This window comes from Pogona vitticeps, chromosome 1 (genome assembly GCF_051106095.1).
Source record: "Pogona vitticeps strain Pit_001003342236 chromosome 1, PviZW2.1, whole genome shotgun sequence".
Classification (NCBI taxonomy): Eukaryota; Metazoa; Chordata; class Lepidosauria; order Squamata; family Agamidae; genus Pogona; species Pogona vitticeps.
In genome coordinates this window covers 41,077,147-41,090,740 of record NC_135783.1, presented here as the reverse complement: position 1 = coordinate 41,090,740, position 13,594 = coordinate 41,077,147, and the positions used below count along the sequence as shown (strand labels likewise).

General features: G+C 38.9%; 1 protein-coding gene across 3 annotated transcripts in view; it reads left to right on the top strand.

The window, feature by feature from the left end:
• The first annotated feature begins 4,238 nt into the window (after positions 1-4,238).
• SPDYA (speedy/RINGO cell cycle regulator family member A) overlaps positions 4,239-13,594 on the top strand; it is a 15,921-nt gene continuing 6,565 nt past the window's right edge. For 2 of the 3 annotated variants that reach the window (XM_020793091.3, XM_078383021.1), the window contains exons 1-3: positions 4,239-4,368; positions 9,419-9,672; positions 10,667-10,725. In XM_020793091.3, coding sequence (XP_020648750.2) covers positions 9,438-9,672; positions 10,667-10,725 — 294 coding nt within the window. In that variant the 5' untranslated portion in view covers positions 4,239-4,368; positions 9,419-9,437. Of the gene's footprint in view, positions 4,369-6,285; positions 9,673-10,666; positions 10,726-13,594 lie in introns of those variants that run through there. The other variant, XM_078383020.1, reaches the window with a different exon arrangement.

Sequence of the window (13,594 nt, the reverse complement as noted above, 5' to 3'; positions counted from 1 at the left end):
AACAACAAGAAAAAATAAGATCATGGCCATTGGTCCCATCACCTCCTGGCAAACAGAATGGGAAGATATGGAGGCAGTGACAGATTTTACTTTCTTGGGCTCCATGATCACAGCAGCCACGAAATTAAAAGTCGCCTGCTTCTTGGGAGAAAAGCAATGACAAACCTAGTCAGCATCTTAAAAAACAGAGACCTCACCTTGCTGACAAAGGTCCACATTGTCAAAGCTATGGTTTTTCCAGTAGCAATGTATGGAAGTGACAGCTGGACCATAAAGAAGGCTGACCGCCGAAGAATTGGTGCTTTTGAATTGTGGTGTTGGAGGGAGAATCTTGAGAGTCCCCTGGACTGCAACGAGAACAAATCTATCCATTTTGAAGGAAATCAACCCTGAGTGCTCACTGGGACAGACCGTGAAGCTGAGGCTCCAATACTTTGGCCATCTATGAGAAGACTCCCTTGAAAAGACTCTGATGTGGGGAAAGTGTGAAGGCAAGAGAAGAAGAGGATGACAGAGGACGAGATGGTTGGACAGTGTCACCAAAGCTACCAACATGAATTTGACCCAACTCCTGGAGGCAGTGGAAGACAGGCCTGGCGTGCTCAGGTCCATGGGGTCACAAAGAGTCGGACACGACTTAACGATTAAACAACAGCAACAGGTGGGGAAAAAAATTAAAAGAGAGACAACTCAAATGTCAAAAGGAAATTTAATCCTAGACAGGGAATGCTGAAAGCTTATTGGGGAATATATTATCTGATATGACAGAACAAAACAAAAAGAAGGAAACAATCAACTGAATACTATACAGAAGAGAAGCAGGGATGACAAGTTCCTTCAAAGAAGAATCTATGGATGAAGAACCTGCAGTTGTAGAAAATGAAATGAAAGCTGCTCTGAACTCAGTTGGAAGAAATGAATCATCAAGAATAGATGGGCTACCAACAGAGCTATTTCATGTAGCAGAGACTGAATCTAGCAAAGTCCTAATAAGGTCAAGAAATGGAAAACAAACTAATGGCCCACAGACTCAATACACATTCCAATCCCAAAGAACAGAGACATTACAACAACTATAGAACAATCACATTAATTTCCTCTGCAGGAAAAGAGATGCTCAGGATTTTTCAACAAAGGCTCTAAGCATATATGAAGCAAGAAATGCCAGATACTCATACAGAATTCAGAAAAGGAAGATACACCAGAGAACAAAAATTGAATATATATTGCTACTGGAGTGTACCAAAAAAATCTGAAAATTAAAATCAGTATATGCTTTATATATGACAATGAAGCTTTTGACTGTACAGACTATGAAAATACTATGAATTATTTGAAAATTGAGGTGCCCAATACAGGTATTTGATTATCCTGATGTGTAACGAATACACAAGAGGCTACTGTTGAGACAAGACTATGGAGAAACAGAATTGTTTTCAGCTAGCAAAAGTGGCAGACAAAGGTTTATTTGATCTTGTTGGTTTATTCTAAATGCAGAACAAATTACAGAAAAAGTTGGATTTGATTCAGGTGGAGGAGTTAAAATTGATGGGAGAAATTTAAGATTTGCAGATGACACTCACAGAAAATAGCAATGACTTGAAATGATTACCAAGAAGATGAAAGGGGGGAAATGCAGAAGTAAGATAGAGGCGAATATTAAAAAGACAAAAATGATGACCAGGAAAAAATTATGGAACTTTAATGTTGACAATGAAGAAATCAAAACTGTTAAAGATCTTCCATATCTTCGTTCAATTGTCTATGAAAACGGTGACAGCAGTGAAAGAATCAGAAGAAGACTGAGACTCAAAAGGGTAGTAGTAAAAGAGGAAGGGGAGCTCCTCAAATTGAAGGATGTTTCACCGGAGACCAAGATAATCCATATTATTGTATGCCCAATTATTATGTATGGATGTGAAAGCTGGAGAACAAAGAAAGCTGACAGAAAACAAATCATTTGAAACGTGCTTTATGGATACCAGCAACTGCCAAAAAGACAAATAAGTTGCATTTAATACATTGAGTCAAGCAGAATTCTCTCTTGATGCAAAAATGACTATACTGGTGCTATTGTATTTTGGACATACTGTGAGAGGGTTCACTAGATATGACAATAATCCTAGGAAAAGTAGAGAGCAAGAGAAAAGGGGCCCAACATGAGTTGGATTGACTCTGTGAAGGAAGCCACAGTGTTTTGTTTGCAAGTAGAGATGGGGGTATTCGTAGACGAATATGAAAGTGGAGATCACGATTGCCGAGCAAAGGCAGCGTGGACCCCGCAACATTAGCACACCAGTGAGTAGACCGTCCGGACACATATGTTGTTTCGACATATATAGCACTCCATAGTGCTAGAACACACTTTGGGAGGTTTACAACATAATTATGCAAGGAACACTTACTACTGGGTTTCAGCATATTTAAGGAGTCAGAACAATTGAGTTGGAAGAGGCCTATAAGGCCATCAAGTCCAAATCCCTGTCCTATCCAGGAATCCAGATCAAAGCAGATCTGACAGATCGTTATCCAATTTTCTCTTGAATGCATCCTAACTTGATTACACAGAAATTGTGCTTTCCTTGTCACTTGAAACTTCCACAAATTTCCATTTTCCTGTTTTTTCAAGAATTTCTTTTTGGAAATTCTACATCTCAAGAGAACTCTCAGGAGTCTTTCATTAAAGTCTCTATGTTATATAGTTTGAATACGTCATAGACATATTATTTATCATTGTAAAAGAACATATTCCACAGTCCATATTTTTTCCAAGTTGGAAAAACAAAACAAAAAACCAAAAAAAAAAAAAAACTTTAGAAAAAAAAACAGAAAAAAACTGTTTCCTCCCCAGTTTTTCAGGTGTGGTGATGATTTCGAGGCCTTCCCATTTCTAGTCACCTCTGCTCCTCTTTTTCCAGTGCTCTGCACAAGTCCACATCTCCTATAGCAGGAGGCATCTTACTATAAACCCCAAACTGCATTTTGTCTGGGTCTTCTTTCAGATTCTTGGATCCCATAGTTTATAATAACCAGAGAGAGAGAGTATCTAAGTATTACCAGTTTGAGATAGCTGTGGAGACCCAAGGCAAGGAGGGGGGCAGTGAATTATGCAAAATGTAGTTGTTCTTCCTGACCATTGCTGCAATGCCTTCCTAGATCTTTGATTAAAAACATTTGTACATTCTTGTGGAAATTCTTGCTATTACTAAGATGGTATAAATGTCTACACTGCTAGTCATCTTGCACAATCAGAAGTTGTCCCAGTTCTCTATATGTCCAAACAATACTTATTTTGCTTCAGGAATACTTTAATTAGGCCAGGATTACCTCTTAAATTAACTTCTATCATTGTGGTGGCCATGGAAATCAGGCTGTAAGTGGGAAAAAGTGCTTTTGAGTTGCTGAATAAGGTTCCCTGACTGTATTAAAGAAGGTAAGTCAGGAGAATTCATCATTTATTTATTTAAAATATTTTTACCCTGCCTTTTTACATAAAAGGATCCAAAACAGCTTTCAACAATTAAAAGACTATATTTAAATGTGAAAAACAGTGAGTATACAAATATTTTTTTAAAAAATTAAAAAATTAAACAAATATTATATTAAAAATGATCTGTGAAATTAATACTAGAAACACATTTAAAAACAACAGTGCAGAAATATCCATTCCAAAAAAAAAAAAAAAACCCTCAGGCTCCCAGTCGCTAAGGAAAAGGTTGCCTGAAGAGAAAGGTCTCTGCCTGCTTGAGGGAGAACAGCAATGATGGGGCCAGCCTGGCATCCTGTGTGAGGGAGTTCCAAAGTCTGGGAGCAGGAACAGAGAAGGCTCTCTCCCAAATGCAACCGCAAAGGTGGTGGGACCGAGAGAAAGGCCTCCCTTGGTGATCTTAATTCCCAGACAGGCTCATAGAGGGAGATGCGGCCCTTGAGGTAGGATAAATCTGTATGGTCCCTAGACAACTCTGCAATACAACAGGTGCAGTCCTCACACTTCCCTTTATTAGCACACCTGATGCTATTTTTAGGCCAAAGCTGATCTCTCCCTCACACCTCCATCTTAGAAAGAGGGTTCTCTTTTTCCCAATTGGCTGATCATAAGTTTCCCTTTGACCTACTACCTAGGTATCCTTTGGTTAAGAGAGAGGGAGAGGTGAGGCCTTGCGTTTTCATTGGCTGCGACTTGTCCTGACTGTTTTCTGATTGGATGTGAAAGAAACCAGGGGAGCACCACAACGTGGGTGATGTTGTGTTAGGTTCTGCAGCAAAGGAACATGTCTGTCTGAAGAGATTTTTTTCTCCCCTCTTTGGTGCAGGGAGATTACGATTCAACCTGCGCTCCTGTCCCCATGTCAGTCTCATGAGCCTGAGGTAATTGTTTCACTGATGACCTTCCTGGCTTTTGAGGTCGCCGCTTTCTGCTAGGTATAACTAACCCCTTATTAATGTTTTTTAATCACAGACGTTCATGGTGGGTTAGAGAGGGCTCAGGCCTAAACTGACCAAGCCTTGGGCTGTGATGTGCCTAGTCATTTTTGTGGGGAATGCTGTTTGTTATTTTAATGCTTATGTTCAGAGAGTAAATGAAGGCCTTGTCCCATTCTGTCTGTCTTTCTACACTGCTATGGGCTTTTTGGAGCACTCTGCTGAGGGGGCAGTGGTAGGTTCTTCTCATGAAAACAGCAGGTACAGCATCTCCTGTAAAGACCATATAGCGTCTCTTCCAGCTCTGCTGTTCTATGATGACAATGATGATGATGTTTTCTGGTATAGAACATTCTGCACTCCTGCTACTTCTATACATAGACCTCTGTGTGCATGTGTGCCGCTTCCACCCATTAAAAAATAGGGGGAAAATAGGCCATTTAAGTAAAAATAAATCATGTCTCTTTGAACAAAAACTTGTCTCAAACAGAAGGATACAAGAGCCACAGAGGCCTGCCTAAGCACTGAAGGATGCAGGGTACCACATAGGGAAGGGTGTCTTTTTTTAAAAAAAAAGCGGTGGCACCATTCACTACCTTCACCACATCCAGCAGACAAAATGTAGCCAGAGTCAAACTGTTTTCTAGGTATATTTTGTAAGTTCGCAAGACTTCTAGAGACCACCTGCCCATGGCAGATGCTTTCCCTTCCCTATGCTGCCTTCCCCATATATATTTTTTCTCTTGGAGGATGTAAAGTGAAAGGAGCTACATGTAAAATAATAAGAAGTATTAGTAAGTACGTCACAGAGCAGCAAATGGTGAGGAAGATACACATACCACAATTTCCTTCTGCTTCCACCCAAACAGGCCTCTGAACATGCCTAATAGAAATTGTGAGGGCAGTTAGAGACTTCACTGCTGGGGAAGTTATCAGTGCAAGTCTCTCCTTGTACTGTTGCCAGTTGTACTAGGATCCGTTTCCTTGAATATGCTTTCTAGACTTTTTAATTACAGAGACGGGTGTTTTTTTTGTTTTTTTTTTACAATGAAGCACTTTCACTTTCGAATATAGGACAGCAGAAAAGGCACTAGGACTGGAGGATTTTTTAAAAATGAGGAAATACATAAAAAATAACTGAAAAGAAATGGGATTTCCACCACCACCACCACCCAGTTATCCCTTAGCTCTGGCAATTAGTATAAGGTTTGAGGTACACAGAGATGGTTTTTGCACAAGTAAGGAATGGTCAATCCTATCACATTGCAGCAATCACATAGGCCACAATTGCCTCATGTATTTGTATAACCCCAGGCACTCACTAGACCATATTGTTGTGGAAAGAAAATTCACAAAAAACCCAACAACAAAACAACAAGAATTGGTGACCTGGGGAAGCCTCTAGAAGCAGTTATTCTCTTTAACACAAGCATTTCTCCCCCCGTCTCCATTTTGTTCTGTTTTACTATGTGTACAAATGGTCAAAAAAAGACAGGTTCCAGTTATTTCTTGTTTCCTTTTTGAGGTGAATGTGTGGATGGCTGAAACGCTCACCTAAACATAGACATTCCAATATATATCTCATTTGCATGTATTCCAAAAATGTAAGGAACATGGAAAAAACATAAGATAAAAAGAATGCTAATTGGTATTGCCAGTTCATCAGCATTCTATTTCGTGAGATAGTGGAGGACAAAACCTGTAGTTTTTATGATGTCATGGGGTAGTCCTTGTGAAGTCCCCATGTCAGCCAACTGATTGTGGAAACAGGCACCAGAGGAATCCAGATAAATACACAGAATCTATAAAACTCAGGCAACCAGGTCATTACTGACAACCCAGGGCCAAAGGGGGGGGGGGGAAGAGGGGAATTATTAGAAGGTGACAACATGCATCTAGCAGTTGTAGAGGCTGCCATATATAATTGCTGTTTTACATTGTGCCATTCCATCGGATTCTAGCCTAATTGTTTTGTTTTGCTTTTAACAACATCCAAGATTTAAAAATAATGGATAACTTGTTACAACAAAACCTCCAACAATATTAGTACAGTGGTGCCCCACTTGACGATTACCTCGTTAGACGAGGAAATCGCTTGACGATGGTTTTCGCGACCGCTTTTGCGATTGCAAAATGATGTTTTAATAGGCAAAAATCACGTAACGGCGATCGGTTCCCTGCTTCGGGAACCGAATTTTTGCTTAACGACCATCTTTACAGCTGATCGGCGGGTCTTCAAAATGGCCGCCCGCTGTTTAAAATAGCTCCTCGCTGTGTTTTAGGACAGATTCCTTGTTTTACAGGCACCGAAAATGGCCACCCTATGGAGGATCTTCGCTGGACGCTCAAGTATTTCACCCATTGGAATGCATTGAACCGGGGTTCAATGCATTTCAATGGGCTTTTTCGTTTCGCTTGATGTGGATTTCGCTTAACAGCGAATTTTAACAGAACAAATTATCCTCGTCAAGCGAGGCACCACTGCAGTTACAGCATTTTCAGAATAATGTAGTTGGGCCATCTTCATCTCCAAAAGTAACACTTATTGTTAACAAGTTACTTCCAAACTCTAGGAGTGACTATAAGAGCCAGATTTTTCTTTTACTGCATAGCATGCTGTTCTGTCTTTTCTTTCTTACTCAGTAATAATCATAAAGGAATTGATTCAGATTGAAACTGACATTGAGGGATAGAGAGAGAAAAGAAGACTATATTTGTTGTAGGTTTTATTTTACACTTTCCCATCTGACCTTGATCTGGACAAAAGTTTATTTGGGAAGGGGGAGGAAAAGCCACCACTGAAGCAAATGGAACTCCCCCCCTCCCATAAGCAAACTGAAATCAGCACCACAGAAGTGAGCAAGGAGTTAAGTGCCGCTGAAGATACTTTTAAGATTTAAAACCAATCCACACTTCCTGGATTTTGTTTGAAGATTTTGAAATTTGCTGCTGATGGGTATTTTAAATCTTATGTCACTAATTTTGCCTTTAGTTACAATTCTTTACATTTAATTCCATTTTCTTTTCTTTTTTATTAATCTTATTGTTTCCATATTCGTATTGCAACACCTATGATCTTGAAAGGCAGCAAAGATAACAGTTTAAATAAATAAACTTTTCTTTTCACCTTAGTCTACTGCCTTGATTTTCACCTTTCTACCTAGTAGCCTTCTCACTCAACCCAATAAAGTGAGTTAACTGCTATAAGGAAGCTTATAGAAAATACAAAAACTGAAGGGCTGTTTCAGCAAAGAGAGACAATAATATTTATTTATTTATTTATTGTTTGTTTGTTTGTTTTGTTTGTTTATTTGTTTGTTTGTTTATAGCCCACCCATCTAGTCGTACCGACTACTCTGGGCGGGTAACTACATATCAAATCTAAATACAATTTAAAATAATAACAACATATTACTAAAAAACCACAATGATCCAGATGGGAGAAAGCACAAAAAAAAAACGAATCAGACAATGGATGGAGGAAAGTCTTGCTTGAACAGCCAAGTTTTCAGTTGGCATTTGAAGATGCCCAGGGAAGGGGCCATGTGAATCTCAGGAGGGAGGCTATTCCAAAGACAAGGAAAATAAAAATAAAGAAATTCCTCTCCTGTGGTAAGAACCACAGGAGAAGAAGCACAAATGTGCTGAGTTAACAGGCTGGTTTGTCTCCTCTCCCTCTCATGGTGCCAGCAACAGTCTTTGCATTACAGTATTACTTCCATAAAATACCACCTAGATAAAATTATTATAGTCCTTCAGTGTGCACTAATCAATCAAATAGGTATACTACCACTATGTATCTGTATTTTGTGCACTGTGCCTCCTAAAAATACAGATTTGTCTTGGTTGTCATGTTTTCATCATTATTATACAGTGCTAGCTGTGTACAGTAATCTCTAGAAAAATACAAAAAGCATAGAACTGGTTACTACCAGCAAACAATTTACTAGTGCTTGTAAATAGTACTTTTTTGGACTAGAGCTCCCAGAATTTGCCAGCACTGATCATGGTGGCTGGAAGATTCTGGGAGCTGTAATCCAAAAGAGTCTGTGTTCTGTAAAATACCAGCCTGAAACTAGTCAACACTCGCTATAGGGGCTGCACTCTTCCCCTGCCATTGTTGAAGTTGCAGATGCCACCAAGTTGACAAATTTGGCAGCATCTACAGTCATTCTGTAGTGTAGGAGATTTATGGATGACTCTCATACCCTACAGAGACCTATGAGCATGCAGTGGAAAGCTTCTCACAGGGCTTCCCTGATGGATAGACAATGGGAGGATGCAAACAAGAAGTAATTTTATTAATGAGTATTCAGAAGGAGATTTCAGCACAGATGGGGAGATGAAGTGGCACTTTAAAGAATAGCTCAGTGGGGCAAGAGGGGGCCTGCAGGGCAGTTGCTGTGCCTGTTTTTGAACAGAAAGAAGAACAAGAAAGGATTTGTGCTGTGGTGCCACAACAGTAATGTGATTTTTGCAGTGTACAGTAGTTTTAGTACTGTAGTGGCGGCAGCATGACAATGTGCAGTACCTCAAAATATCTTTTTAGAGGTCACTTGCAGTCCACAGACTGCATGCATATTGCCCAGTTCTGGTGTACAGTGGCACGCTGATCCCAAATGTGTCTAAGTATATAGATATCATTGTGTGTTGGTATAATCTACTCCAGAAACCTAAGTGGATGTTTCTACATATAAAGTTTTCTAGAACAGTGAGTACTTGGAAAAGTTAGGTTAAAAGCTGCAATACCGTTACATCGTATCTACTGCAAAATGTAATAGGAATGTTAGTAGGGAAAAATGTGTACCTTGAAGAGCCATATGCCTATATAGGTACATGACAGTCATGAAATCACTTGCACAAACAGCATCCTGCTGGAGTGGGAAAATGCTGTGTGATTGCTCTCACACATGCAGTTTTTTCCAATTGGATTTAGACCATAGGAGGTAGCTTAATGTTCTATCAATTTAGCTAACAATATTTTTTACTCTAACAGGTGACTTCATTTAGAAAAAATGAAACCTAATCAGAGCTGCTGTCAGACACCTCACAGTGTCACTGTTCACATAAAGTCAAATGCCTCGTGTTCTTACCACCAAAAAAAACCTCTTGGCCTTAAACGTCCTAAATTTAAAGATGACCAAGAGGACAATGGAAAAAACATTATTGACAATAATAAACCAAAACGGCCAAAAGGTTCCTCTCTACTTATTCAGCGCCAAGAAATGACAGCTTTCTTCAAACTATTTGGTAGGTGCTTTAATAATCATTTTGAAATATATGTTTGCAATGTACAATGGCGCCTTGACTTACGAACTTAATCCTTATTGGAACAGTGGCCGTAAGTCAAAACGTTCATAAGTCAAAGCACCATTTCCCATGGGAATGCACTGAAAACCGATTAATCTGTTCCGGCTGTTTTTTGTCTTTATGTCAAGGCACGGTTCATAAGTCAAAGCATTAGTTCCCATAGAAACTAATGCAAAGCAAGTTAATCCGTACTCTACCACTGGGAGAACAATATTTTTTTCTTTTTTCTTCTTTTGACCTAAGATGAACTTAGGTCAAAAAAGGGCAGGAAAGGTTTTTTTCGTTCGTAAGTCAAAGCTCCATCCATATCTCAAAGCAATATTTAGCGTCCGGAGCTGTTCGTAACTCAAAACATTCATAGGTCAGGGCGTTCGTAAATCAGGGCACCACTGTATTTGTTGTATTTCACATACACCACTTGTCAAGGTCTAAAATCATTTTTTTGTAATTTGCCTCCACAACACATAGACCTTGAAACTCTGTCTAATACAGTCATATCTAAGGTTCTTGCCAGAACCTTGTTGATTCTTAGGGTATACTTATATACCATAAATATTAAGTTTACAGCATGTAGAATAATATTTTTGATGAACCTGGTAATTTGATTAGAATTGCCTCTATAGTACAATATTCTGTTGGTTATTCCTTATGTAATGGAAAACATTTCTGCTTCAGTTGCCTGAAAGAGAAGGAATAGGGGAATGAGAAACACTTGCCCAGATATAGACACTTCTATTTTGTCTTCACAGCAGTTTTTCCTTTTTTAGATGTTCTTAAAAATAGCTTTCTCTCTGTAGACAGCTAGACTGCTTTCCAGCTTATAAACTGGCTATTTAAAATATTATTAGATTTCCTACAAGAATGTTTTAAACTAATTGTTCCTGAGATGTACACAGAATTGTGACTGGTGTGTCATAGCTGCCTTATTTCACAGATGATGATTTAATTCAAGATTTCTTATGGATGGATTGTTGCTGTAAAATTGCAGACAAGGTAAACCCGAATGTTGTTTTGAGGGGAAAATATTAGACGCTTTATGTTTCTACTACACACAGGCCTCCACACAGTGTGTAACTCTCCACACAGTGTATAATACTATTGACTATTTTTATTATACTTTTGTATATTTTTAATATGTGATGGTTTGTGTATCTTGGTTTGATTTAAGTTATCAGGTGTCAATCTTAGATCTGTTTTAGTTTGCGGTGTTACGCATTTTGATTTTTAAAAAATATTTTATTATATATTTGCCTAAGTATGTAAACTGTCCCAAGTAACATTCTCACTAAGTTGGGTGATCTATAAGCTCAATCAATCAAATTCTGAGATCCACCACCTGAAACCTAGACACAAGTGCAGCACTAGAGAATTTTTGAATCTATGAATTTGTCTCAAATAAAACAGTGGAGTTCACAGTTGTTATACATAAAAATCCAGTTCTAGTTACCTCAATGTTAGGCTGCAATTCACACCTGGCAAAAGAACCTTAGTTATACCAATGTATCATTTTTAATATCATTTCATAATTTCCCAAGAACATGGCACAGGGATGACATTTATTCATTTTCCCTCCCAGCAAGGAAATGGATTTCTGGTTTATTCCCCCCTCACTAAGAGAGTTGCTTTAAATTGTACCTATGGGTATAGCTTGTGTACCTGCTCCTATCAATGTATTTCCTTCTCCAGTCCTCCCCCCTTTTTTTAACCTCTGCTCTTACAAACAGCTCGGGGGGCTGGGTGCTGTCACAACTTGATAGTTACTGCACTTGTATCCTTTTTAAAAAATTATCTTTTTGACAGGCATATCAACAAATCAGCAGGTTTCTCTCTCTCTCTCTCTCTCTCTCTCTGAGCATTGTTGGTTTTGCAAGCAGCCTGAAGGGGACAGCTTTCCCCATCCCTTTTTTAAACCCAGCTCTGACTTGTAAAGAAAGGAGGGCAGCATTTCCTTTCTTAAAAAACCCTTTGCTCTTGCAAAGGAGGAGAGAAGGCTTGGATCCCTCTATTGCACAGCAGATCAAATGTTCCTAATTGGGAATCCCTTTCCACCATATTAATGTATCAGAAGGATTTTTTAAAAATTTAAATAAAAGTAACGGCCATTACTACCCCAGGAAACAACAGAGAAAATAAATTGATTCCATGGTGTAGCCAGCAATAATGGGCCAAATAGGAAGAAATTAATGGATATGGCAAAAACCAATTGTTAATGCCTTGAGAGTCAGAAATCATTGTTGTTCAGCAGCCATCAAACAAAAATGTTCTTCCCACATTTAGCTTGTTTTTGTAATTGGTCACTGGAAGGGAATAGATTTAGTTTGCATGTCTGATTGCTCATGTATGTTATCTCTGAAGAATATCATTGTAGGAGGCTAAACAGGTTAATTGCTTTTCCTTTAATGCCTGTGATCTTTTTCTGAATTTTTTCTGTGTGTCCCACTACCAAGAGAGATGACATCAATCAAAAACAAAGGGCAGGAACTTATCTGCAGTAGCACCTTAACTATGGAATTCCAACTACATGGAAGGACCAGTTCCATCTCTTTAGTTTTAGAAGCATTCTTTTAAAAATGTTCTTTGTTGCTTTTATTGGGTCTTAGTTCATGAAGTTCTGCTATCGTGTGGTTATATTTTAATTCAGTTTATATTTGGTTTTATTGTTCACATTAGATTTTAATGTTTCAGTTTGTGTAAAAACATAGGGGTTTGTAAAGGCAAAGGGGCAGATAACAAATCTTCTCATAAGCAAATAAACACCCTCCCCTTGTGCCTTTGCTAAAAAAGACTTTTGCAGAGTTTTGTTGTCATGCTCTTCATCCTCATTTTTAAAATTTAGGCCCAAACTGTCAAGGCCAGATTCCGTTAAGGGAAAGTATGCATGCTTTTCATGGGTGGTATATATGAAAAAGAAAAGCACACCCTCTGAATTCTATGGTTTTATGTATCAGGACATAATAAAAATCATCTGGTTCTTAGCAGTTCTGAAAATTAGGAAAATACAACCTCAGATGAACAACAACACATGACATATTATACCATTTCATGATTTATTTTACAAAAATAAAGCCAAAATGAGGAAACCATGTGTGAAAAAACTAAGTACTTTACAGCTTTCATAGGTATTAAGAGGCTAAATAGCAGCAAGGTGCTGCTAACCAAATGCCCTTGAGTAAACTGATCATTAGTAAGTATGACCACCTCTATAAAAGCTGAAGTTTTAGCAGTTTTCCGGAGTGCTTAGGTGTGTGTTAACACAATGCCAAGGAAGAAACACATCAACAATGATCATAGAGAAGCTGTTGTTGTTGGCCATCAATCTGAGAAGATCAATCTGCTTTGGTCAAATCTCACCTGGAGTATTGTGTCCAGTTCTGGGCACCTCAATTCAGAAAGGATGTTGACAACCTGGAAGCAATGTCCTACAAGGAGCAGCTTAGGAAGCTGGAATGTTTAGCCTTACAAAAAGAAGGTTTAAAGGGGACATGATAGCCATGTTTAAATATTTAAAGGATGTCACGTTGAAGAAGGGACAGGTTTGTTTTCCAGGTTCCGGAGACTAGGACACGGAGCAATAGTTTCAAACTACAGGAAAAGAGATTCCATCTGAATATTAGGAAGAACGTCTTGACGGTCAGAGCTGTCCGGCAGTGGAATAGGCTGCCACGAAGGGTAGTGGAGTCACCTTCTTTGGAGGTTATTAAGCAGAGGCTAGATGGCTATCCGTTGGGAGTACTTTGATGGATTTTCCTGCATGGCGCGGGGGGGGGGGGTTGAACTGGATGGCCTCAGTGGTCTCTTCCAACTCTATGACTCTAAGATTTAAAGGCCATTTTCAAACCATTTAAGGCCATCATTCCACAGT